Source organism: Ranitomeya imitator, chromosome 2 (assembly GCF_032444005.1).
Source record: "Ranitomeya imitator isolate aRanImi1 chromosome 2, aRanImi1.pri, whole genome shotgun sequence".
Classification (NCBI taxonomy): Eukaryota; Metazoa; Chordata; class Amphibia; order Anura; family Dendrobatidae; genus Ranitomeya; species Ranitomeya imitator.
The window spans coordinates 469,930,689-469,958,607 of NC_091283.1; the positions used below are offsets into that span (position 1 = coordinate 469,930,689).

The 27,919-nt window shown below is 45.2% G+C and overlaps 1 protein-coding gene across 1 annotated transcript; it reads left to right on the top strand.

The window, feature by feature from the left end:
* Window positions 1–861: 861 nt before the first annotated feature.
* Window positions 862–27,919, top strand: SERINC3 (serine incorporator 3). The gene is made up of 10 exons (XM_069751248.1): window positions 862–1,014; window positions 3,404–3,565; window positions 10,769–10,962; window positions 16,692–16,771; window positions 20,858–20,995; window positions 21,075–21,244; window positions 21,838–21,928; window positions 24,885–25,068; window positions 26,210–26,431; window positions 26,744–27,919. The coding sequence occupies exons 1-10, from the start codon at window positions 976–978 to the stop codon at window positions 26,880–26,882; spliced, it is 1,419 nt and encodes a 472-aa protein (XP_069607349.1). The 5' UTR covers window positions 862–975; the 3' UTR covers window positions 26,883–27,919.

Consider the following 27,919-nt stretch of genomic DNA (forward strand, 5'->3'; position numbering starts at 1 on the left):
TAAAGATCATAAGTGGTCCATGTCTCAGCGATGGGACACATTAGCAGTATTCATTGAGCTGGAAAATGATTATGATCACAATGATCTGCATACTCTTCTTCAGAGACATCATGGACCCTGGCGGACGGACCCTGTGATTACGGACTGTCCCGGAATTTACGGATGGTGGATCACAGGGAGTTGTATCTTGGTGTCGGGGGACATCCATATGATGCCGGGGCACAAGAAATCGCTAGATTTTGGGAGTTTTTTTAGTGGGGCCCAGTAGATTTGCAGACTCTTCCGGGGGTCATGAATGTCTCCCCTTTTCCCGGGAGCCTCCTGCACTTTGTATTGGAGTGGGCAGTAATATAGGAATAATGTTGGGCACTATTAGGCCAGGTAAAGACAGACGTGTGTCTGTGTACGGTCCCCAATGACCAGACTGACTGACAGACACATAGAAGGTTGTATTTCAGGTTGGGAGACCCCCGGTCAGTCCGGGCCGTACACTGACCGTGACATACGCCCGTCTGAACATGCGCTTAAACCCAGTACGTTAGATCGCGTCAGTTTTTTACATCTATTTTATAACATGGCTCTCTCTAATTATGGTTGAAAGCAGTGAACAATAGCTTGCATTCTAATTCCACACCAAAAACAGGAAAGTATTTAGGTGTAGGTTTACAGAGTATAGTAACAAGATCTCAGCGTCTCCGTCACAATAGATCCCAAATCATAACCTAAACCTAAAACGCCGCAAATAAATGCGCATGCGTGCTACAGAGAGGTCACCGCCTTAAAAATTCCCCGTGTCGCGTCTCACAGACTGCACTGCAGTACGCATGCGCACACCCTGCAAGCTTGTAGGAGGAGTTCTGCGGATGAGGTGACGTCATTACGCAGAGAGGCGCAGTGTCTGGGAAGGAAGAGGTGACGGGTGGTGCTGTGCTCGTGTAAACAAAGGATTTGTGGTCGCCGGAGCCGCTGATTATCATGGGGGGCGTCCTCGGCATCTGCTCTATCGCCAGTTGGGTAAGAGACGGTTGTCAGTGACTTGTTCCATAGTGGGCTGTTGCTTCACTTCAGCACCCAGCTGGGGGGTGTTTAGTTCTGTAACAGCTGGTGAGTTACATGTCTGTGTCCACTGCTGGGGCTCAGCAGGTGGGCGGCCTCCCTGTATAGGGGGGTGACGTGTGGTCTCTTGTATTTGGGCCCCCTCTTTACACTCCCAGGGGCCACACTGACTAAATCTGTCATCCACACTCCCTGGGGGATCCCTGGTGTCTCTGCTCTTACAGTAAAGAATCGCTTCTACTCTAAAACCATTTTCCATGTAGATGTAAGGTTTGACAGTGCATGCTGGGAGTTGTAGTTGTTACAGCTGTAGACCACTTTAAAGGGAACCTGTTAAACCCCCTTCCCCAGACGTTTGTAACTAAAAGACCCACCTTGTGCAGCACTAATGCTGAATTCTGACAAGGTGGCACTTTTAGTTCTGGGTGCTGTAACCGCAGAAATAATCTTTTTTGAAATGTGTCCCTCATACCTTGAAATAGTCCTGGGGCAGGTCTTTCCCCCCCCCCTAACCAGGCGCACCACAGCCGTCACTCATGGCCTCTTGGCGCCATCTCCTCAGCGTTATTTAATTTTCCCGGTGCCTCCGCAGTCATCTTATGCCTTGGGCATGTGCAGTTAGCGCTGCCCGTCCACTGACCACTTGATGTCTTGATTACTGCGCCTGTGTGGCCGCGCTGCCCGAGATCCCGCCCCGCAGTCTCTTCTGATTTATTCACACTGCGGGGCGGGGATTCTTGGGCATGTGCAGTATTTATCTGCGGCTCTCCCTCATCCTTCCTCATACTGTGCAGCGTCAGAGGAATCTGAAGATATCTGATGATTCCTCTGATGCTGCACAGTATGAGGAAGGCGGAGGGAGATGAGGGAGAGCCGCAGATAAATACTGCGCATGCCCAAGAATCCCAGCCCCGCAGTGTGAATAAATCCGAAGAGACTGCGGGGCGGGATCTTGGGCCACAGAGGCACAGTAATCAAGACATCAAGTGATGTCAGTGGACGGGCAGCGCTAACTGCGCAGGCGCCGGGACGATTGAATAATGCTGAGGAGATGGCGCCAAGAGACCATGAGTGACGGCTGTGGTGCATCTGGATTAGGGGAGGAAAGACCTGCCCCCAGGACTATTTCAAGGTATGAGGGACACAATTCAAAAAAGATTATTTCTGCGCTTACAGCACCCAGAACTAAAAGTGCCACCTTGTCAGAATTCAGCATTAGTGCTGCACAAGGTGGCTCTTTTAGTTACAAATGCTTGGGGGGGGGGGGGAGTTGACAGGTTCCCTTTAATATTCTGTGCAGTAGAATACTTGCCCTCCCCCTATCCAGAACTGTTGCTGTGTTTCCATTACAACTATAGCCCACTGAGTGATTGGCTGCAGCGGTGGTGTGCTTTGTAGTTGTGATGTCGCCGCTAGAGGATGAAGAAACTGCGAAAGTTTAGTACCATCTGATTCTACTACTTTAACCCAGTGGTGGCCGTTAGAAAGCCCCTTTAAATCTCACTCTGCCACCACTTGTGGTCATTCTAGCTGTTAGTTAAGAGTTGGTGAACTGATTGGAAGAACCCGGTCCGGCAGCCCCTCTGTGACCGCAGGCAGGAGCCCTGAGAGCTGATTCCTTCCTCCCAGCATCTCCCACACTTCTTTTGATTAACCGGTCTGACAGGCACGTGATGTCGCACCAGGCTGTCTAATCAAAGGAAGGGCTGTGGATGACAGATGACTGCCGTGGATGATGGCCCTGGGTCCTGCAAGACAATTTGCACCAATTCTATTAATCACTCAATTATAGCACATCGTAACTTATAAAAGGGACCTAGAAGACCTCCAGATGCTTATGTAAATGAAGACTCCAATGTCTGCTCCTTGTGTCCAGACCCCCAAAGTGCCCTGCGCAATAGTTGCTCACCTCCAGTCCTTTTCCAGCAGCATCTTTAGGGAAATGTGCTATCGAGTGACTTTAATCTTTGCAGCTGATCGCTGCCCCCTTTTAAATAGGCTACAATACACTAATGGGGAAACTTCATGGTAAATAGTTTTGCAAGTGGTGATGCCTCTCATCTGATGACGTGGTGTCACTCCGTAATCACATTGGTCTTCTGCTTCATGTGCACCAAAGAGGGTTGGAGTGTTACACTAGATGCAAGGTGACAAATCCCTTTAATAAATGACAGTGGGTAGGTGGGCTCCTCGCAGATTTTGACTGGTGGTCAGGAGCCTTTCGATGGGTGTTGTGGGGGCGAGGGCATCTGTTCTGTATCGTGCATTCTCGTGTGACTTGTCTCCTGTGCTCTCATGTGAGCCTCAGCTGATCGCTCTGACCCCATTAATCCTTATTTCTTTTCAGATTCCGTGTCTGTGCAGCGGTGCCACGTGTGTCCTATGTCGCTGCTGCCCCAGCTCCGGAAACTCCACCGTGACCCGTCTCCTGTATGCATTCCTCATGTTTCTGGGGACGCTGCTTTGCATTGTAATGCTAAGTCCAGGAATATCGGACAAGCTGAGTGGAGTAAGTGTTTTGTGCCCTTACCATTACCTTCCTGCAATGATGTATGAATGGGCTCTACCACTAATAACAGGGATGGTATGTGTAATGACGGGGAAGTGCAAGCACATTGGCTTGGGAGAAGGGGCCTGTGCATGGTACTTGTTGCCCTCTATGGCATCCAGTTGCCTGTATCAGTAAAGTGCACCTGCCATATGATGATACTTGCCATATGAATCTAATACAGTCACAGTCATCTGATAATGGAGTGGACAATCTCCTACTAGAAAATATAAACTAGTGTCTATGCCTGCAAAAGGAGAGCATACACTCAGTTTTAAAGATGCCCTTCCATGAACTTTTTTTCCCTTCTTAAACCTATGCATGTAGTGTACTGTACTGTATATTCATCTTAGAATGTTAGACTCGGAAGGGACCTCCAGGGTGATCATGTCCGACCCCCTGCTCAATGCAGGATTCCCTAAATCATCTCGGACAGATGTCTGTCCAGCCTCAGTTTGAAGACTTCCATTGCAGGAGAACTCACCACCTCTTGTGGCTGCCTGTTCCACTCCTTAATTACCCTCATGGTCCCCAAACTTTTTTGCTGATGTCTAATCTGTTTCTTCTCCCTTTTAGTTTCATTCCATTGCTTTTTGTGTTTCCATGCGCAAATGAGAATAATGATGATCCCTCAACACTGTGATATCCGTTCAGATATTTGTAGACAGCTATTAAGTCTCCTCTTGGCCTTCTATTTTTGCAAGCTTAAAGGGCATCTGTCACCTCATTTTTCGCATATAAGCTGCGGCCACCGCCATTAGGGGTTTATCTACAGCATTCTGTAATGTTGTAGATAAGTTGGGTTATACTCACCTGGGAGGGCGGTCCAGTCCAATGGGTATCGTGGGTCCAGCGCCTCCCATCTTCATGCGATCACGTCCTCTTCCATGCTTCTGCCGCGGCTCCTGCGCAGGCGTACTGATTTGCCCTGTTGAGGGCAGCATAAAGTACTGCAGTGCGCAGGCGCCGGGCCTCTCTGAGCTTTCCCGGCGCCTGCACACTGCAGTACTTTTATCTGCCCTCAACAGGGCAAATCAGTACGCCTGCGCAGGATCCACGACAGAATCACGGAAGAGGATGTCATCGCATGAAGATGGGAGGCGCCGGGCAGCATCGGAACTGCCCCTGGGTGAGTATAATCTAACTTGTTTTTCTTATCTTTCAGTTTACATCAGGGGCTTATCTACAGCATTATAGAATGCTGTAGATAAGCCCCTAATGGCGGTGGCCAAAGCTTATATGTGAAAAATGAGGTGACAGGTTCCCTTTAACATTCCCAGATCCTTTAACCGTTTGTTGAAGGACATAGTTTGCCGCCCGCTCACCATCTTGGTAGCTATATCGCTTTGTGAGCTCAACTACCCACTTCTGGGGAGGACTGTTTTTATTTCCTTGGACTATGTTTATGGTTTTTATTTATTTTTTTTAATCTTGTGATGAATTTAGTCACACCTGCATCCATATCACCTAGAGCTATATTACAGAGATATAATTTGCAGGTGTGACTTCCCTAATCTGCTCTACTTATTGGGTAAAACCTGCCTAATTTACAGCTGGTTCAGTTTACATATATTAGCGCCATATTTATTAATTAAACATCCTAAAACTGTTTGCCTTTTTTTGCTGCTGCATCACACTGTTGACTCACGTGCTGTCTGTATGTGATCTATTAGTATACCCAAGTCTTTTTCACACGTACTGTTGCTTAGTTCTATTCCTTCCATTCTGTACATGTAATTTTCGTTTTTCTTGCCATGATGTAGAATCTTGCCATGATGTAGAATCTTGCATTTCTCCCATGTTAAATACCATTCTATTAGTCTCTGCCAATTGTTGAAGCTTGTCTAGATCCTTCTGAATCCTTTCTGTCTTCTCTAGTGTTAACTATGCCTCCTACCTTTGCATTGTCTGCAAATCTGATTAGTTTACCTTCAGTTCCATAATCTAGATCATTTGTATAAATGTTGAACATCACTGAGGCCAGGACAGAGCCTTGTGGTACCCCACTTGAAATACTCTTCCAATTGGATGTGCATCCATTTATTGCCACTCTTTGAGTATCACTGAGCCAGTTATGAATCCACCTAACTATAGCCTTGTCATTCCCGTACTCGGTCATTTTTTCAATAAGGATAGTATGAGATACTTTATCAAATACTTTGCTGAAGTCGAGATATACTATACCTACCGCATTTCCCTGATCCACCCAGTCAGTGATTCCATCATAGAAGGAAATTAGATTAGTCTGGCATGACTTGTTTGCTACAAACCCATGCTAGCTCTGGTTAATTACTGTATTCTTATCCAAGTACTTACATACGTGTTTAATAATTTGTTCAAAGATCTTCTCTGGGATCCAGTGCCTTTCTGCTCCTCTTCTCAGTGACATCACCGCTCTTCAGACTCTCGGAGTCACATAAAGCTCTATGTAACCAGAAGTGGCTTTTACATTGTAAGCCTATGGAACTTCAGCATGAGTCCAGAAAAGAGACTTCCGGAGAGCAGTCACGTTATTTATTGACAAGAGGAGGAGGATCTTGGAGAAGTCTGCAGTAGGTGAGTATTAACACAACAACAGTACTCTACATTCACATTACACAGGTTTAGAGAAAAAAGTTAATGGGAGGGCATCTTTAATATACTTATTGCAGGGATTCTCCTAGGTTCTAGCACTACTGAACCGTTCTGGCTTTTTATTTCCACACTTGGTGATATATTGTCTATATTAATGGATCGTCGTCTGGCAGCTGCTGCCTATTGTGATGTCAGTGGCTCAGGCTGGTAGCTGTACAGGGCGGCCATGGCTGCTCTGTTACATTGCTGGATCAGTCTGTGTATAGAGGTAAGATTTTCCTACTCTCATTTTCTTATACCATATGCAGTGTTTTTTAAGAATCTGGATTATAGGGTGTATGCTGGAAAGGATTGTTATGAGAACTGACCCCTGAGGGGGCAATGTTTGTTGGCATTTCCCTTGGGAATTGGTTTGAAGTGTCACTTTGGTGCTTGTTTACGGTCTCCAAAATCAGAACAGAATAAAAGTGTTAGGAAAAAGCACGTGTAACAGTTCCCTAAGGTTGGGTTCAAACCACCATATATCATGGACTAACTGCGGGTTTCCTGACCAAAACTTAGAACCTCATATATGACTTATAGATCGGGTAAGGACACTCGCAGTCTGTATATAAAGCATGTAATATTGCCTTTGAATCCAGTGTGTTATGTCAGCGTTCAGCTTGTAACTCTAGTGCTATTGGAGAACTACAACTGCTAGCATACCCTGACAGCTCATGCACTCAGGACATGCTGGGAATTGTAGTTTTGAAACAGCTATTGAGCCACAGGTAGAGGGATACTGACCTTATGTCTTTGTTTGTGAGGCTCCATCGGGCATCGTCTAGAACCTGGGTATAGAGGAGTAGAAGAATGTGATGAGCTCATTGTGCCACCGTTGTCACCTTCTATAATCTACAGTGATGCCACCTGATTACAGGGTAGTACCCAGCACTCTACATATCTGTGCCATGAGCAACCTCTTGCTGTGATGTGTACGAGCTACCAGGGTTTTATGATGTCAGCCATTACAAACATAATAGATATGTTGTGCTAGGTGCTGTCACTGACATATCTGAAGGCTTTCGTTCACTCTCCTGAATTTCGCTGCTTGCTGATAGTTAATATTGTGGACTAGAGCTTTGAACAGACTCCGTTCTTCTCAAATGTTGGAATTGTGAGAACTTGTCGGCACAATTTTGTAAAGTAATAGCGCTGTAAAACAGATTAAATTGATATCTTTTGATGAAGAAATCTGTTTTGTGCTATGCTAATTAGATTTTGATGCACCGGGGCCGGTCTGTGCACTGGGTCTTCTCCTCACTGAGTGTGTCCCTGCCCCTCCGCCTACCTCCGGTCTGTGACTGACCGGTCACTGCTCTTTCTATAACCTGCATCCTTTATTGGAAATCTCGCACCGTCATTCTTGGGTGACAGATGCTTAGATTGAGTTCTCAGCCAGGCTGCATTAGGATGGCGGAGCTAGATGTTAGAGGATGCTGATCACTGAAAAAGCAGTGACCTGTCATTCATGGACGGGAGGAGAAGACCCAGCGGAAAGTCCGGCCCTGGCGCACTAGGAACTAATTAGTGCAACACATTCAATGCAGATTATAGAAGAACGATCTCTCTCTCCTGTACTGGTAGTTTGCTACAATGTATCAGAGCCGGTAAGGTGGATTGTGCAGCTTGCTTCCAATTGTTGGGTTATTGTAGGGCGCCGCGGTATCAACACTAGATTACATGAAAGCACAGTGCAATCCTGGGATTTTCTGGCGTGCACATCTTTATGAATTTGGCTCACTTACCCCACCGTTCCCGCATACAACACCAGCCTTAGGCTACTTTCACACTAGCGTCGGATTAAGCTCGTCGCAGTGCGTCGGGCCGAGATTCCGACGCTAGCGTTTGATGCGCCGCACAACGGGTGCAGCGGATGCATTTCTCCGGCGCATCCGCTGCACCATTGTGAGGTGGGGGCGGAGTTCCGGCCGCGCATGCGCGGTCGGAAAATGCGGTCCTTCGGCAACAAAAAACGTTACATTAAACGTTTTTTGCTCCCGGCGGTCCGTCGCACGATGCATTGCGACGTATTAAAAAAAAAAAAAAAAACGCCAGTGTGAAAGTAGCCTAAATGAACCAACTCCAAAATCATCATTCCGATGTCTGTTAATATCATACGTCTTTTAGCTGTGTCTTTTTTTTCTTTTTTTTTTATGCAGATTTGACTTTCATTTTTTATACATTTTTATTCAGTACAAAAACACTGATTCTGTTCCTAAGGCCATGTTCACACAATCCTTTTTTTAATGCGGAACCGCCGCGATTTTGCCGCGGCGGGTCCGCAGCTGTTTTCCATGCAGGGTACATTACAATGTACCCTATGGAAAACAGGAACTGCTGTGCCCACATTGCGGAAAATCGCGAAAAAAGCCGCGCTGAATAGCTCCGGTAAAAAGAAGTACCATGTCACTTCTTTTTGCGGAACTGCAGCGGTTCTGCACCCATTGACCTCCATTGTGAGGTCAAACCCGCAGTAAAACCCGCAGACGAAAAAAATATCTGCGGGTTTTCTGCGGTTTGTGGTGCAGAACCGCTGCAGCAGGAAGTGCGTGGGCGGAGTGTGGCTGCCCCCCCATGCTCCGATGCCACCCCCCCCCCCCCCCCGTGCTCCGACGCCACCCCGCCCCCCCCCCCCCCCCGTGCCCTAATCCCCCCCCCTTATACTTACCGGGCCTCCCGGTGTCCGTCCGGCCGTCTTCTCCCTGGGCACCGCCATCTTCCAAAATGGTGGGCGCATGCGCAGTGCGCCCGCCGAATCTGCCGGCCGGCAGATTCGTTCCAGGCACATTTTGATCACTGTGATAACCTCACAGTGATCAAAATAATAAAAAAAAAAAAGGTAAATGCCCCCCCCCTTTATCACCCCCCATAGGTAGTAACAATAATAAAATAAAGAATTTTAGTTTGTTTTTTTTCCCCACTACAGTTAGAACTAGGGTTAGGGTTAGGGGTAGGGTTAGGGTATTTTCAGCCATTTTATCCCTAAAAAAACTTCCTAGAAAACACACAGAAACTGCACTAAAAACCGCATCAAAAAACGCACCAAAAAATGCACCTGCGTTTTCTGCCAAGAGCTGCGGTTTTTAGTGCAGAAAAAACAGCAGGGAAATCAGGAACGTGTGAACATGGCCTTTAAGCACAATTGCTTTTTTTTTCAGACACATTTATATGGGAACAAGTGCATGAAAAACGCAGTTGAACAATGTCTTTAATCGAACATTTGCACAAGTTTTCATGAAATTGCATCCACTTTGCTTGATCTTCATATTTTCCACAGGGAAAAAAAAAATACAGCGCAAATGCTGTGCGGGAACACCCCCTCAAGGGGCTCCAAGGGTTTCTGGCTACTATGTTCTACAAAAGGCTCCACTTCTGTCCAGTGGTTGAGTTGGGAAGTTGCTGGTAAAATCAATAGCAGTAATTTGTGCTGAGCCGCACGTGACGCACAACCCAGACAACATTAATGGAGCTCGGCCCATATTGTGCATGTATTAATAAGTCATCCTGCACGATGGAAGGAAGCTCCCACTTCCTGCATCCTCTGGTATAAGTCTCCGGGTACTTTCTCTCTAATGCTGGACTGCCATAAAGTCACAACCTACTAGCTGAACCCCCTGCCGTTGTCCTGTCCCATCCTGCATTTCTGTTCCCAGAGGGTTTGTGACCGTATCGCCTTACTCTACTATAGCAAATGGTCCATCGGACAGTAATAGCCAATTCACCATCCCAAAAATGTTCATAAAGCCACTGTTTGTTTATCAGGAGACTGTCATTGGAGGACTAGTAAACCTGATTCCATTCCTTATTCATGAGCTCTGTATAACTCCTCCCCCACCACTGATTGGCAGCTTTCTGTGGACACTGCATAGGCAGAAAGCTGCCAACCAGTGGTGGGGGCGGAGTTATATAGAGCTCTGCATTCAGAGAAGTGATACATCTGCAGCAGAGAAAACAGTGATTGTATCAAAATGACAGCAAGCATCTCAATATATGACACATCGCAGGAATCGGGGTCTCTGTCTCTACATCATGCTGCTCTCAGATGGGGGAGCGAATACCTGTTGACAGATTCCCATTGATGGCATCAAATATGCACACTAGGAGATGAATTTATAGAGATATCATCACAAAGTGAAAAGTGGAGCTAACTCTTACTATATACACTGCGGTCGTCATGTCAGAGGGGGGTTAATATTTAACCCAGTGTATTTAGCTCTATAAAGACTTTATTGGTGTTTTAGGAAATGATTTGATTGTTTCCTAGTCATATCTATGGGGGAAAAACTTTTCTGTAGCAGTCGGACTGGTTTCTATCTGTGAAAATTTTCCGCTTCTCATACCTTTAAAATACAATACTTGCAAATCAGGAAAGCCCAGGTAAGTCTGCAATGCTGGCATATTTATCTCCCAGAAACAGAACCAAAAAAATGTGCTAAATGAAATTCTCATTGCTAGGATTGTGACTGTAGGATGTTGGCGTACACGGCCTGCTATATGTGCATCTGTAGTCACAGCCTGCCATACCTGCTAATATTCTGTGCTCCGCAGATCCCAGGGTTTTGTGAAGGAGGATTTGACACTGCGCTCCCCCACCTGAAAGGAATCGTGAACTGCAATGTACTGGTTGGATACAAGGCCGTCTACCGGGTCAGCTTTGCCATGTCCATGTTCTTCCTGGTCTTCTCCTTGCTGATGATCGGAGTAAAGACGAGCAAAGACCCCCGAGCTGCTATACACAATGGGTAACATGGAATTGGTTGGGGGTATAGTTCAGCCGATATAACATAGTAACTTCTGCCCCGACGTGGAATTGTGATAGCATAGGTGTTGTCCTACCCTTAAAGGGAACCTGTCACCCCGAAAATGGAAGTTGAGCTAAGCCCACCGGCATCAGGGGCTTATCTACAGCATTCTGTTATGCTGTAGATAAGCCCCAGATGTATCCTGAAAGATTATTATTATACATTTTTATAGCGCCATTTATTCCATGGCGCTTTACATGTGAATACGAGGCAAATATAGACAAATACATTAAACATGAGCAGATAACAGGCACACGGGTACATAAGGAGGGAGGACCCTGCCCGCGAGGGCTCACAGTCTGCAGGGGATGGGTGATGAAACACTAGGAGAGGGTAGGGGAGGTTGCGCGGCGGTTCAGTAACTTCAGGATCACTGCAGGTTGTAGGCTTGTCGGAAGAGGTCTGTCTTTCAGGTTCTTTTTGAAGGTTTCTATGGTAGGCGAGAGTCTGATGTGTTGGGGTAGAGAGTTCCAGAGTATGGGGCAAGCACGGGAGAAGTCTTGGATGCGGTTGTGGGAAGAAGAGATGAGAGGGGAGTAGAGAAGGAGATCTTGAGAGGATCGGAGGTTGCGTGTAGGTAGGTACCGTGAGACCATGTCACAGATGTATGGAGGAGACAGGTTGTGGATGGCTTTGTATGTCATTGTGAGGGTTTTGAACTGGAGTCTCTGGGCGATAGGAAGCCAGTGAAGGGCTTGACATAGGGGAGAGGCTGGGGAATAGCGGGGAGACAGGTAGATTAGTCGGGCAGCAGAGTGTAGGATGGATTGGAGCGGTGCCAGAGTGCTAGAGGGGAGTCCAGAGAGTAGGAGGTTGCAGTAGTCGAGGCGGGAGATAAGGGCATGCACTAGCGTTTTTGCGGTCAAGGAAAGCACGGATCTGGGAAATATTTTTGAGTTTGAGACGGCAGGAGGAGGCAAGGGCTTGGATATGTGGCTTGAAAGAGAGGGCAGAGTCGAGGATCACCCCGAGGCACAGGGCGTGTGGGACTGGGGAAAGTGAGCAGCCATTGATGGATAGGTCTGGTGGAGGGGTAGAGTGAGATGGGGGAAAGATGATGAATTCTGTTTTGTCCATGTTCAGTTGTAGAAAGCGAGCAGAAAAGAAGGCTGAAATAGCAGACAGACAGTGCGGGATTTTGGTAAGTAAGGAGGTGAGGTCAGGTCCGGATAGGTAGATCTGCGTGTCATCAGCGTAGAGATGGTACTGCATACCGTACTGCATACCGTGGGATTCTATGAGCTGTCCCAGGCCGAAAGTGTAGATGTAGAAGAGTAGGGGTCCTAGAACAGAGCCTTGAGGAACACCGACTGACAAGGGGCGAAGTGAGGAGGTGGTGTGGGGGAGGGAGACACTGAATGTTCGGTCTGTCAGATATGACGAGATCCAGGAAAGGGCTAAGTCTGTGATGCCAAGAGATGAGAGAATTTGTAGCAAAAGGGAGTGGTCCACAGTGTCAAAGGCAGAAGACAGGTCCAGGAGAAGGAGGACAGAGTAGTGTCGCTTGCTCCTGGCAGTTAGTAGGTCATTGGTGACTTTAGTTAGGGCAGTTTCAGTTGAGTGATGGGAACAGAAGCCTGATTGTAACCGATCAAAGAGGGAGGAGAGGTGGGAGGACAGTTCAAGATGGACGTGTTGCTCCAGCAATTTGGAGGCATAAGGGAGAAGAGATATCAGGCGATAGCTAGACACAGAGGATGGGTCGAGGGAGGGCTTTTTGAGGATGGGTGTGATCTTGGCATGCTTGAAGGATGAGGGGAAGACACCTGTTGTGAGTGAGAGGTTGAAGAGGTGCGATAGGGTTGGGATGAAGACCATGGAAAGGTTAGGGATGAGGTGGGATGGGAGCGGGTCAAGCGTGCAGGTGGTGAGGTGTGATCTTGACAGGAGGATGGAGAGCTGATCTTCTGTCATGGTGGAGAAGCTGGTTTTGGAGGAGCAGGGTTGAGCAGCTAAGAGGGGCAGAGGGCGCTGTGGGCCAAAGCTTTCTCTGATCGTATCGATCTTTTCTTTAAAGAAAGAGGCAAAGTCTTCAGCAGAAATGAGGGGGGAGGTGTTGGGGGACGGAGTAGAGAATTGAAAGTGTTGAAAAGCTGTTTAGGGTTGTGAGACAGGGAGGATATGAGAGATGAGAAGTAAGTTTGTTTTCCAGCAGTGAGCGCAGACTTGAAGCTGGCGAGGGACTGCTTGTATGTAGTGAAGTGGTCGGCAGAGCGGGATTGCTTCCATCTCCACTCAGCAATCCTGGAAGCCCGTCTCAATTCTTTGGTCAGGTTGGTCAGCCAGGGCTGCCTGTTAATTGTACGAGTTTTACTATGCATGAGCGGGGCGGCCGAATTGAGTGTTGCTGTTATTGTGGTGTTATAAAAAGTGGCAGCAGCATCTGTGTCATGAAGGGAGGCTATGTCTGTGAGAGGGAGAAGGGACTCCGAGAGTGATTGTAAGTTGAGATGTTTGAGATTTCTGCGAGGGAGTTTGTGGAGTGGGGGTTGCACACTAGGAGAGGAGAGGGAAGAGAATGTCAGTAGGTTGTGGTCAGACAGGGGGAGGGGTGTGTTAATGAGAGAGATTAGTAAGGGAGCAGAGGCGGGTGAAGATGAGGTCCAGCGTGTGGCCATCTTTGTGAGTGGCCTCAGAGGACCATTGAGTGAGGCCAAAGGAGACAGTCAGTGATAAAAGTTTAGAGGCAGCTGAGGTGGAAGTGTCAATGGGGATATTGAAATCACCCATGATGATAGTGGGGATGTCGACAGAGAGGAAATTAAGTAGCCAGGTGGTGAAGTGGTCGAGAAAGGTGGAGATGGCTAGTTCTGGGGGGGGGTAGATGACAGCCAGCTGGAGGTTGGAGGGGGAGTAGATGCGGACAGAGTGCACCTCAAACGAGGGAAGATTAGCGGAGGGTGGTAGCGGGATTGGAGTAAAGGAGCAGGTGTCGGACAGGAGCAATCCAACTCCTCCACCACGTTTGTTGCTGGGGCGAGGGGTGTGAGAGAGGTGGAATCCGCCATAGGAGAGCGCAGCTGGAGAGGCCGAGTCAGAGGGGGTGAGCCAGGTTTCAGTGAGGCCGAGGAAGGAGAGAGTTTGTTGGTGATGAAGAGGTCGTGGATAAATTTCAGTTTGTTGCAGATGGAGCGTGCGTTCCATAGTGCCCCAAGTAGGGGGAGTGGGGGCTGGATGAATGGGTATGAGGTTGTCATGGTTGGGAAAACGTGCGGAGGATCGTGGCAGGGGGTTAGAAATGAGTGTGGGGATGAGTTGGGGAGGGCCGGGATTTTGGGATATGTCACCAGCGATGAGGAGTAGCAGACAGAATATTAGAAGGTGGGAGCAGGATAGGACATGATGTGGCCGTGTGTGTCTGGAGAAAAAGGATTGTATGTGGAGGAACAGTTCTGAGGAGAAGGTGAGATGGCTGGCGAGGATGGAGGAAGAAATGACTAGTTCCTTACTAGGTGGAGGGATTGCAGGAGATTGTAAGAAGGAAAGTAGTATGGGGGTGAAAGAGAAAAGAAATCGAAACATTGTAGTGGTTGGTATTGTGTTACCTTCCAGTCAATTCCAGTCCAATTCAGTCTAATTCAAATTCATAATTAAAAAGATGTAATTTAAAAGATGGAAGTTAAAAGAAGAATTGCAGCAGACTGAGTCTGTAGCAGACTCCTGCATGTGATTATATCCCCAGTTAAGGGCAATCAGGTGTGAATGAGGAGGTGGCTGGGTATGGGAGACCAGATGTACGGAGTTAAGCAAAGGTCATAAAGTGAGGGAGGGGGAGGACTGACCACTCAAAGAGATGCCAGGATCACACAATGAGATACATGAAAACAGGTCATGGAAAACAAGCTGATAGGTAAGAAAGCATACTAAAAGGATTATATGTGCTGCACCAAGACACTCAGATCCAGGGGAAGCATAGAAAAGTCAGTGCAATATGAGAAAGATGAGAAAGAGGTTAGATTATGCTCACCCAGTGGCGGTCCCACTGCGGTGCGGTCCGATGGGTGTCGCGGTCCGGTCCACGGCCTCCCATCTTTATAGGATGATGTCCTCTTCTTGTCTTCACGCTGAGGCTCTGGCGCAGGCGTCCTTTGTCTGCCCTGTTGAGGGCAGAGCAAAGTACTGCAGTGCACAGGCACTGGGAAAGATCAGAGAGGCCCAGCGCCTGCGCACTGCAGTACTTTGCTCTGCCCTCAACAGGGCAGGCAAAGTACGCCTGCGCCGGAGCCGTGACGTGAAGACAAGAAGAAGACGTCATCGTAAGAAGATTTGTGGCCGCCCGCCCAGGTGAGTATAATCTAACCTCTTTTTCAGGATACATCGGGGGCTTATCTACAGCATTACAGAATACTGTAGATAAGCCCATGATGCCGATGGGCTTAGCTCATTTTCCATTTTGGGGGGTGACAGGTTCCCTTCACCCCCAAAAACCTTTCTTCTAAGCAACAGCTCAACTCCTGCCTTTGAGCCAGTATTGCAGCTCAGCTTCATTCACTTGAATACTGTACTGTGGCGCAGTTTATTAGAGAGAGGGAAAGGGGTGGAACAAGTAGCTGTTTTCCCATACTTGTATGTTAACCCCTTTTAAACTGATGTCAAAGCAATGTAAATGCACGGCTCCTTGTTCGGGGCTTTAATTTAGCACCATTGATAAGTTATGACATGAGTAAGGGTACGTTCACATTTGCGGTTTGCGCCGCAGCGTCGCCGCCGCAACAAAACGCATGCGTCGTGCGGCCCTATCTTTAACATTGGGGCCGCATGTGCATGCGTTGTGTTGCGTTTTGTTGCGTTTTACGCCGCATGCGGCGTCTGGGCGCGTCAAACGCAACATGTTGCATTTTTCGGGCGGCACCGACCTTTTCAAAAACGCATGCGTCGTGCGGCCCTATCTTTTAACATTGGCGCCGCATGGGCCGCATGTGCATGCTTTTTGCTGCGTTTTTGTTTGCGTTGTGCGTTGCGACGACGCTGCGGCGCACAACGCAAATGTGAACTTAGACTTAAAGCTAATGCTTTCCTAAAATCGAGCAGGTCAGATTTGTGACACACAACTGTGGCACTTTGAAGAAGCGGTTAATTGCCACTTCTGTCTTATCCTTCACTATCTACATAGAACACAATGAGCACCATGAACTGAATAGAAGCGTCTGTATTGCCAATGGTCATATACAGGACTTGGCAATGACTTTATCGTCGGGCCCTAACAAATCATGATTAGCTCTATCAGTAATGTTGCTCTTATGGGTGCTCCAGTTACAGTGGAAAAATGCACATTAAAGGAACGGGTGAGAGAGGATAATGTATGTAAAAAAAAAAAAATCAGTATTAGACTCGTACATAATATAATCGTACCATTCAAGGGGGGATAATAAAATAAGACCTCCACTGGAAAATTGTTTTGTTTTGTTTTTTTGTTTGTTTTTTTTTCATATAAAATATGCTTTAATAAAGTGTATGTATAAAAAATTAAACCTCCAAAAATATGTCACTTAAAACAAAGCCTGAGTCATATGAGTGGAGTAATGTTTGCATCCATACATAGATATTCTGCACATACACGGTGGACATGCGACTATATTACTGATTATCAGGACAGATGTGCACATGCTAGAAGGACACTCTTTAGCTTCTACTATACACAGCTTACTTTTTTCTTTTCTGTCCTATAGGTTCTGGTTCTTTAAGATATTGGCCATTGTGGGGATTATGGTGGGCGCTTTCTACATTCCAGAAGGAGCTTTCACCAGAGGTAAATGTGACCGACGTCCTCATCCGTATCCATTATGAATCAGGAGAGTGCACTCTGTTTTCTTGATTAGCATTTTAAATGTCTATAGTTATTGACGTCTTTCCAGCCAGGAATTCAGTACATTACTAAGGTTGTGCTGACTTACAGCCTGCAATATACTTAAGAAATGTATTCAAAATTCAATACAATTTTTAAAGCTGAAATTTCAAAGCATTTCCTTCTTTTCCAATTTTTGCATGGATTTTGCACTAGTAATTTGCAAGTGTCCCTGTAACATTAGACAAGGAAAGTGTGAAGACTGTGGGGAGTATAATTTCATGCAAATTGAATGTATCATATCCAGTCTGATATTATAGCCCAAGCTGCTTAAATGCGTCAAAGATTCCCTTCCCCCCCTTCCACCAGATGAAAATGAGCTGTAATTTGCAGCTCTGGAGTATAATACAGGATGTAACTCAGGATCAGTACAGGATCAGTAATGTAATGTATGTACCCAGTGACTCCACCAGCAGAATAGTGAGTGCAGCTCTGGGGTATAATACAGGATGTAACTCAGGATCAGTACAGGATATGTAATGTATGTACACAGTGACTCCACCAGCAGAATAGTGAGTGCAGCTCTGGGGTATAATACAGGATGTAACTCAGGATCAGTACAGGATATGTAATGTATGTACACAGTGACTCCACCAGCAGAATAGTGAGTGCAGCTCTGGGGTATAATACAGGATGTAACTCAGGATCAGTACAGGATATGTAATGTATGTACACGGTGACTCCACCAGCAGAATAGTGAGTGCAGCTCTGGGGTATAATACAGGATGTAACTCAGGATCAGTACAGGATATGTAATGTATGTACACAATGATTCCACCAGCAGAATAGTGAGTGCAGCTCTGGGGTATAATACAGGATGTAACTCAGGATCAGTACAGGATATGTAATGTATGTACACGGTGACTCCACCAGCAGAATAGTGAGTGCAGCTCTGGAGTATAATACAGGATGTAACTCAGGATCAGTACAGGATAAGTAATGTAATGTATGTACACAGTGACTCCACCAGCAGAATAGTGAGTGCAGCTCTGGGGTATAATACAGGATGTAACGCAGGATCAGTACAGGATATGTAATGTATGTACACGGTGACTCCACCAGCAGAATAGTGAGTGCAGCTCTGGGGTATAATACAGGATGTAACGCAGGATCAGTACAGGATATGTAATGTATGTACACGGTGACTCCACCAGCAGAATAGTGAGTGCAGCTCTGGGGTATAATACAGGATGTAACGCAGGATCAGTACAGGATATGTAATGTATGTACACGGTGACTCCACCAGCAGAATAGTGAGTGCAGCTCTGGGGTATAATACAGGATGTAACTCAGGATCAGTACAGGATATGTAATGTATGTACACAGTGATTCCACCAGCAGAATAGTGAGTGCAGCTCTGGGGTATAATACAGGATGTAACTCAGGATCAGTACAGGATATGTAATGTATGTACACAGTGACTCCACCAGCAGAATAGTGAGTGCAGCTCTGGAGTATAATACAGGATGTAACTCAGGATCAGTACAGGATAAGTAATGTAATGTATGTACACAGTGACTCCACCAGCAGAATAGTGAGTGCAGCTCTGGGGTATAATACAGGATGTAACTCAGGATCAGTACAGGATATGTAATGTATGTACACAGTGACTCCACCAGCAGAATAGTGAGTGCAGCTCTGGGGTATAATACAGGATGTAACTCAGGATCAGTACAGGATATGTAATGTATGTACACAGTGACTCCACCAGCAGAATAGTGAGTGCAGCTCTGGAGTATAATACAGGATGTAACTCAGGATCAGTACAGGATATGTAATGTATGTACACAGTGACTCCACCAGCAGAATAGTGAGTGCAGCTCTGGGGTATAATACAGGATGTAACTCGGGATCAGTACAGGATAAGTAATGTAATGTATGTACACAGTGACTCCACCAGCAGAATAGTGAGTGCAGCTCTGGGGTATAATACAGGATGTAACTCAGGATCAGTACAGGATATGTAATGTATGTACACAGTGACTCCACCAGCAGAATAGTGAGTGCAGCTCTGGGGTATAATACAGGATGTAACTCAGGATCAGTACAGGATATGTAATGTATGTACACGGTGACTCCACCAGCAGAATAGTGAGTGCAGCTCTGGGGTATAATACAGGATGTAACTCAGGATCAGTACAGGATATGTAATGTATGTACACAGTGATTCCACCAGCAGAATAGTGAGTGCAGCTCTGGGGTATAATACAGGATGTAACTCAGGATCAGTACAGGATATGTAATGTATGTACACGGTGACTCCACCAGCAGAATAGTGAGTGCAGCTCTGGAGTATAATACAGGATGTAACTCAGGATCAGTACAGGATAAGTAATGTAATGTATGTACACAGTGACTCCACCAGCAGAATAGTGAGTGCAGCTCTGGGGTATAATACAGGATGTAACGCAGGATCAGTACAGGATATGTAATGTATGTACACGGTGACTCCACCAGCAGAATAGTGAGTGCAGCTCTGGGGTATAATACAGGATGTAACGCAGGATCAGTACAGGATATGTAATGTATGTACACGGTGACTCCACCAGCAGAATAGTGAGTGCAGCTCTGGGGTATAATACAGGATGTAACGCAGGATCAGTACAGGATATGTAATGTATGTACACGGTGACTCCACCAGCAGAATAGTGAGTGCAGCTCTGGGGTATAATACAGGATGTAACTCAGGATCAGTACAGGATATGTAATGTATGTACACAGTGATTCCACCAGCAGAATAGTGAGTGCAGCTCTGGGGTATAATACAGGATGTAACTCAGGATCAGTACAGGATATGTAATGTATGTACACAGTGACTCCACCAGCAGAATAGTGAGTGCAGCTCTGGAGTATAATACAGGATGTAACTCAGGATCAGTACAGGATAAGTAATGTAATGTATGTACACAGTGACTCCACCAGCAGAATAGTGAGTGCAGCTCTGGGGTATAATACAGGATGTAACTCAGGATCAGTACAGGATATGTAATGTATGTACACAGTGACTCCACCAGCAGAATAGTGAGTGCAGCTCTGGGGTATAATACAGGATGTAACTCAGGATCAGTACAGGATATGTAATGTATGTACACAGTGACTCCACCAGCAGAATAGTGAGTGCAGCTCTGGAGTATAATACAGGATGTAACTCAGGATCAGTACAGGATATGTAATGTATGTACACAGTGACTCCACCAGCAGAATAGTGAGTGCAGCTCTGGGGTATAATACAGGATGTAACTCGGGATCAGTACAGGATAAGTAATGTAATGTATGTACACAGTGACTCCACCAGCAGAATAGTGAGTGCATCTCTGGGGTATAATACAGGATGTAACTCGGGATCAGTACAGGATCAGTAATGTAATGTATGTACACAGTGACTGCACCAGCAGAATAGTGAGTGCAGCTCTGGAGTATAATACAGGATGTAACTCAGAATCAGTACAGGATCAGTAATGTAATGTATGTACACAGTGATTCCACCAGCAGAATAGTGAGTGCAGCTCTGGAGTATAATGCAGGATGTAACTCTGGATCCAAACAAATGTGAAATTTTGCTCAAAGGTGAACAAATCCATTAAAGCTAGGTAAACTGAGCCTACATATTCCATTGCGCTAAACTTTTTTTTTTTTTTAAACTGCTGACGACTATTGGGAGTCCTTATTTGTTTTTGTTTTTTTTCTTTCCCGATTCATGGCCTGCGGACAAGTACTGCGGTTTCTGGAGAAAAAGCTATGTAGTCTTATGACCTGGCAATTTTTTTTTTTGGTGTGTATCAGTGGACAAACTGATCCATACATGTCATGACATTGGTGCCATGTGACCTGTGTTTGGCGTCACGCAGTAGTGCAGTCACTCCTGTATGACTCGGTACATTCCTGGAAATGTCATTTCTCACTTTTGGCCCATGGAGCTGTACAGCTGCAGCTAAGCTCATAGTATTTCATATAGAGGGATCATCATAGTGTTCCTTCCTGTCATTTCAGCATGGTTCTGGATCGGCGCTTTGGGGGCCGCCAGCTTCATCGTCATCCAGTTAGTTCTGCTTGTTGACTTTGCCCATTCTGTGAATGAGTCGTGGGTGGAGCGCATGGAGGAAGGCAATTCCAAATGCTGGTATGCAGGTAAGGTGACCCTTCTAAAGCTTGGACTGTGTCATTAGTATGGCTGATCTAATGATTGCCATTGTTTTGTCTCCTCCAGTGCTGCTGACAGTGACCAGCCTGCTCTACATCTTGTCCCTCACCGCCGTCGTCCTCTTCTATGTCTTCTACACCATACCCAGCGGCTGCACTGAAAACAAGTTCTTTATAAGTTTCAACATGATCTTGTGTCTCATAGTATCCGTCATCTCCATTCTTCCTAGAGTACAGGTACAGGATATGTCTTGAGATCTTCTAGCAGATAATGGCGCTTGATGAGAAGCACGAGGTGGTACAGGAGATGGGCTGGGTTTGTTTTTGTGTAGGAAGCACTTCCGCTTTGTGCCTTTTTGGCTGTATAGAACTATAGTTGAGTGAAATCTGTTTACTGTGATTTTTCACCCCAAAAAAAGACAAATTTTAAGAATCTAAGTGATTGTGACAAATGGACCAATTATAATGTATAGAAAACTGAGTCAAAGTGCCCACAGTGGGCCGATGAGCATTAGACTCGGACCATGGAGCAATGGAAGGAGGTGGTTTGATCTGATGAATTACATTATGTGGATGGACAGATGTGTCTGCTTCACTTAAACTGGTGAAAGGATGGTTCTGGGATGTCCTATGGGAAAAACATAAGGCGTCGGAGACATTGTGATGCTCTGGGCTACATGTTATTAGGCTTTCTTGTATGGCTGATGGGTGTACAGGATGTATATCATTCCAGCACATAGTTGCTTTGATACCCAACCTTGATGACGTCCCTGCCTTTCTAATCATGTGGACATGTTCCTAAGCACATATATTCTTTCTTCATATTGCAGGAATATCAGCCACGATCAGGCCTCCTTCAGTCCTCCATGATTACATTGTATACCTTGTATCTGACCTGGTCGGCAATGTCCAACGAGCCAGGTGAGTGCAATTCTTTGCATTGTCCAGCAGTTTATAGGATTATCTTGGACAATGTTTCTCTCGTGGTAGGAGCTTTTCCTATTTTTGATTTCGCATAGATTTAAATCTACACAATGGCCTGTAAGATTGGACTTACCAAGTGTATTGGGGGACACTCGCTTGGCACGGGATTCAGGCACACGGGCACGGTTTTTCACTTAAAGCAGTCTGTTTGGTTTATTCTCTCCATAGACCATAGAATGATCAACAAACGAAAAACAGTCTTTACATCATAGAATATGGCTTTGAAACACGGTCACTAAACACGCCGAACCACTGTGTCCAGTTATCATAGGTGACCGCACGCCATACAGTTCAATAATGCCCATGGAGCACAACAGGCACCATCATACGACATTACGGTTGCAGCAACTAAACACGCTGGTCCTCCTTTCACCAGTTGCCGTGGGTTACCACACAGTTCATAGAAACAATAAGGACCAACAGTCTATAGAGGTACCTTACGGGAGCTCCTGCTCCACCTGCTGACTCTTTGTCAGTCCACTCTTCCGGGAAAGCTGCCCACGGGGATCACCAACTTGCCTGGGCGGCACACATTAGTTAGTCCAGACCCACCGAAGGTCGGTAGCTTCCCCAACCCAGATTATCCAGGTCCACAGTTTCACAGAGTGCTGCTCAGGGATCCGGTCCTACTCCCAGGACCTCCCAACACCAGCATTTGCTTTTCAGGAAGCCTACTCCCAGGTCTTCCAACACAGGAACCACACAGGACATACACAGGGCCATGTGACCAACACCCTGGTCACATTATATATCCTTAACCACTCCCCTGGGTGGGTGTGTGGCTAGTTTGTCCCGCCCATCTCACATAACTATCCCTGCCAACCTCCCATGATAAACATACAGCATGCACTTGTGGGACTATAGGTCCCAGAACACCACATCGCTTCAGGCTGGCAGCGCAGAGTCCCCTCCTCTGCGACACGTATATCTGCCATTCACCACAACGCCGGACTTTGTCACATAATCACATCCATGCATGCAATTGCCATGCATTCCAATGGCCTCAATACGCCTCCGCGCGTATACTGGGGAGACCATGCAGTGCCCCCTACCTGTTATAGGGGTCACTGCATCACAGGTCCTAGGACAACACTGGAAAAACTGGAAATGGGACTGTCGTGGGGACATAGTTCCTGAAACTCAGGCACAAGGTTTGGTAATTAAAAAGTTTTAAATTTTTTTTTTTTCTAATTTTTTTTTTTTCATGTAATCCCTTCTTGATCTTTTAAAACTGTCCTCTTTTTGGGGACTTGTTTTATTAAATGCTTGTAATTAGGGATAAAAATGTTTACATAAAAAAAAAAAAAAAAAAAATGTAAAAACCATCCCACCATGTCAGTGACCCTATTTGGGACGGTCCTAACCTCTAATATTAAGGCTACGGTAACACTATCAGTATTTGGTCAGTATTTCACATCAGTATTTGTTAGCCAAAACCTGGAGTGGGTCAAAAATACAGACTTGGTGACATGTTTGTGTTATAGCTTTCCCTACTGTTTGTGCTACTCCTGGTTTTGGCTTACAAATACTGATGTAAAATACTGACCAAATACTGCTAGTGTGACGGCAGCCTAAAACCTTATCACATGTCAAATGACATACATGTAAATAAGGGCCGAACAGGACAGAGGCCCCGACAATTGGACACCCGGTCATGGGGAGCTATATAAACGACATATGGTAAGGTTATAGTACCTTACGACCGTCCTGAGTAGGGTCACCTTGATGAGGTGGGATGGCTTTTAATTAGTAGTGTTTTTTTTTTTTTTTTTTATCAAAACAGTGGCAAGTACCCTTTGTTATTTTCATGCACTATTGCTATTTATTTACTTACTGATGGTTATTTGCTTATTTTGTTTTTCTTAGATTCTGTTTAGTAGCAAGTGAGAACATGCACCTACACCTTGCATCATACCAACTTATATTACAGTTCTTTTACTTTTGTTTTTGCTGCAGAAGGAGTTAAAGGGAACCTGTCACCCTCCATTTCCCCCCAGGAGTTTGTAACTAAAAGAGCCACCTTGTGCAGCACTAATGCTGCATTCTGACAAGGTGGCTCTTTTAGTTCGGGTCCCTGGCGCTGCTGCAATAATCGCTTTTGAAGTTTGTCCCTCATACCTGTGAAATCGCCAGTGGGGCACGTCATTCCCCCTAATCTAGGTGCCTCCCAGCCGTCCATCATGGCCTCTGTGCGCCGGGCGCCACCTCCTCTTCATTAGCATCCCCGGCGACTGCGCTGTTGTTGTGTTTCTTTTTTTGTTTGTTTTTTTTCGGGCATGAGCAGTTGCGATGCCCTTCGAACTTACAGCGCAGGCGTCGGGGACGCTACAGAAGGAAGAGGAGGCGGCACCCGGCGCGCAGAGGCCATGATTGAAGGCTGGATTAGGGGGGAAAACCTGCCTCCAGGACGATTTCACAGGTATGAGGGACAAACTTCAAAACCGATTATTGCAGCAGTGCCAGGGACCCATTATGACGGTCTGACAGGAAGATGTACCATTTCTATTTGTCATTTCTCTCTGCTGATTTATGATCACATACCACATTAAAGTTGAATGTGCAAAGAGGCAAAGCCTGTACAATCCAAACGATGCAACATTTTTAATGAGACTACAAATATGATTTTTAGTCCCAAGTACATGCTTTTAAGTACGGTAATAAAAAATAAATGTCCATGAAGATGACCAACCCCTTTAATGGTCATGAAGTGATTTTCTAAAAGTGATGATCTTTCCTCTGATCAAGACAGCCAGTTATCAGACAGATTAACTTTTGGGGTAAAACATCATGGTATTGCTGTTGTTTCTCTGGTTTCTTATCGTTTATATTTGTATGTGAGGAGTGATTGTTCAGCCATGTAATTGAACTTTATTCTAATGTTTTCTTCCCCTAGATCGTACTTGTAACCCAAGCCTGATAAGCCTCCTGAACAAAATCGCTTCTCCAACATTGAGCCCCGTCAATGTATCGTCCTTGCCACTGACTCCCACCCCTGAGACACCCAGGTCCCTACAATGGTGGGACACGCAGAGCATCATCGGACTCATCATGTTTGTGCTGTGTCTCCTTTATTCCAGGTGGGAACAAGCCGTAGTGTACATGTCACATATTCAGGCTCATTGCACCAATGTTTTATTCATAACATAAGATAACTTTTGCCTGTGTTCATATTTGCACTGGAGCTGCAGCTTGGAGAAGGCAGTATTATAGTAGTTAGTTATATTCTTGTATATAGGGGCAGTATTATAGTAGTTATATTCTTGTACATAGGAGGCAGTATTATAGTAGTTATATTCTTGTGTATAGGGGCAGTATTATAGTAGTTATATTGTATATAGTGGGGAGTATTATAGTAGTTATATTCTTGTACATAGGGGCAGTATTATAGTAGTTATATTCTTGTATATAGGGGCAGTATTATAGTAGTTATATTCTTGTACATAGGGGCAATATTATGGTAGTTATATTCTTGTATATAGTGGGGAGTATTATAGTAGTTATATTTTACATAGGGAGCAGTATTATAGTAGCTATATTCTTGTGTATATAGTGGGCAGTAATATAGTAGTTATATTCCTGCTCATAGGGGGTCAGGAGCAGTTCTATAGTAGTTGTATTCCTGTACATGTGGGGCAGTATTATAGTAGTTATGTTCTTGTACATAGAATCTAACTACTATAATTCTGCCCCCTATGTGCAGGAATAGAACTACTCTAATACTGACCCCTATATAATAGACTATAACCACTATAATACTGCCCCTATATAATAGAATCTAACTACTATAATCCTGCCCCCTAATATATGGGGACAGTATTATAGTAGTTATATTCTTGTGTATATGGGCAGTATTATAGTGGTTATATTCTTGTACATAGATGGCAGTTTTATAATACAACTACTATAATACTGTTCCCTATGTAGAAGGATAAACTACTATAATTGTTATATTCTTGTACATTGAGGGTAGTATTATAGTAGTTATATTCTTCTATACGGTGAGCAGTATTACAGCAGTTGTATTTCACATGGGGACAGTATTATAATGTTTTTGTTTTGTTTTTTTGGTTGTTTGTTTTTAGAGTTGGCTAGTATTGGACATGCACCAGGGATAAGCACAGAGCAGTCACTTCCCTACCCCCACTCTGTATTTCATAAGTGTAATTTAGAGTATTTTTATGTAACCGCATTTTCTCTGCCCGGTCATGTACTCTGCAGTATTCGCAACTCCACCAGCAGCCAAGTAAGGAAGCTGACCCTTTCTGGCCAGGACACTTCTATACTGGATGATGGCACAGGGAACGGTGATGTTGAGGACGGCGCGGTTCGGCGTGTTGTGGATAATGAGAAGGACGGTGTCCAGTACAGTTATTCCTTCTTCCACTTGATGTTGTGCCTTGCTTCCCTCTATGTAATGATGACCCTTACCAACTGGTTCAGGTGAGACCTTGGATATTTGTCACAAATTCTGAATCTAGGCATCACTGTAATTTTCTAGGATACAGCCCATTGATGGTTGCAGTGACGCCTTCACCATGTGCTTGTCGCAGAATGGCTTTGTAGATTGTACCATGTATATGTTGTAGCTTTTTTTCTTTAAGGGGTTAATTTATAATCTTCATGCAAACCCATATCACAACTCTTCTACTAAAGAGCACTCTAGACTTTACATATAATCTGTCGTGCACAAGTTTTATTTCTTTTGCTATGATAAAAGCAGGTGAAATCTATAAATGTTTCCTTGAATTACAGCCCGGATGCCAACTTGAACACCATAACAAGCAAGTGGCCTGCCGTCTGGGTGAAGATGGGATCCAGCTGGCTCTGTCTGCTCCTCTATACCTGGACACTCATCGGTCCCTGTGTCCTTCCTAACAGAGACTTCAGTTAGATCCCTCGGATCGCCGCCTTTTTTTGGTAAAATCTCCAAAGTTCTGCTTAGACAATTCCATAAGCCATTTTCTTTTTAATGCTTTTCCTCACGGATCCTTTTAATTTGAAGCTTTATAATGTGTATTTTGCTGCTTTTATCTGCTTCATCAGCGTTGATTGATTTTTTTTTTTTTAAATTGAACGGTTAAATTAACGTTCATGTCAGTAATATATCTGAAATTTTCTATATAAAGATAAATATATGTATTCTGATTTTTATGTTCAGATTTTCTTTATATTCAGTATTTGATAGATTTGATGTGATGCAGAGCATCACAGCCCCTTCTGTCACTGTACATGTCCATCTGCCATGTCTTATGCCAGGCACACGTTCAGGATTGTTCGCGTTTTTTTTTTTTTTTTGGGCCGCTTTCTGCGGAAAAAAAACGCTTAAACGCATACATAAGCAACCCATCATCATTTTTAATGCATTCTGCAATTTTTGTACACATGATGTTTTTTCTGCGAAAAAAAAAAACGCATCGCGGTAAACGCAGCATGTTCATCAATTTTGCGGATTTTTCTCTGCTATTTAATGCATTGGGAAGCTCCGGGGGAAAAAAAAGCGAAAAATACGCATCTAATTTTTTTTTTTTTTTTTACATTTTTCACCATCCTACCATTATGCAAATAGTTCAGTCCTTAGTCCCAGAAGAAACATCCACCTTTCCAGAAGGCACATGGTCTGACGCAGTGATTAGCAGTTGAAGGGGGAACTTCTTTTGCCAGTTTATATAAGTTTACTATTAATGCTGCCTAATTTCAGATATGGGTTTAAAGTGTACCTATCGTCTATACACAGCGGAGAAAGCTTGGCCGACCTGAGAATCAAGCCTGATAACAAAGAATAGGTGACATTGCTGACCTATGTATGGGGCTGAATTATAGGGTGGGCGGCCGCCTCCGTTGTGTCTAGATTATCTCCTGCACTTACATTTGCACTGTAATGTATACACTGTTTAATAAAGGATTTAATAAAATTACCCTTTTACTCAA

What these genes read in the sequence shown, in the direction of transcription:
- SERINC3 (XM_069751248.1), top strand. Translation starts at nt 976, where the DNA reads ATGGGGGGCGTCCTCGGCATCTGCTCTATCGCCAGTTGG. An exon ending in TATCGGACAAGCTGAGTGGA is followed by an intron (nt 3,566 to 10,768) that starts GTAAGTGTTTTG and finishes TGTGCTCCGCAG; the next exon opens with ATCCCAGGGTTTTGTGAAGG. An exon ending in AGAAGGAGCTTTCACCAGAG is followed by an intron (nt 16,772 to 20,857) that starts GTAAATGTGACC and finishes CTGTCATTTCAG; the next exon opens with CATGGTTCTGGATCGGCGCT.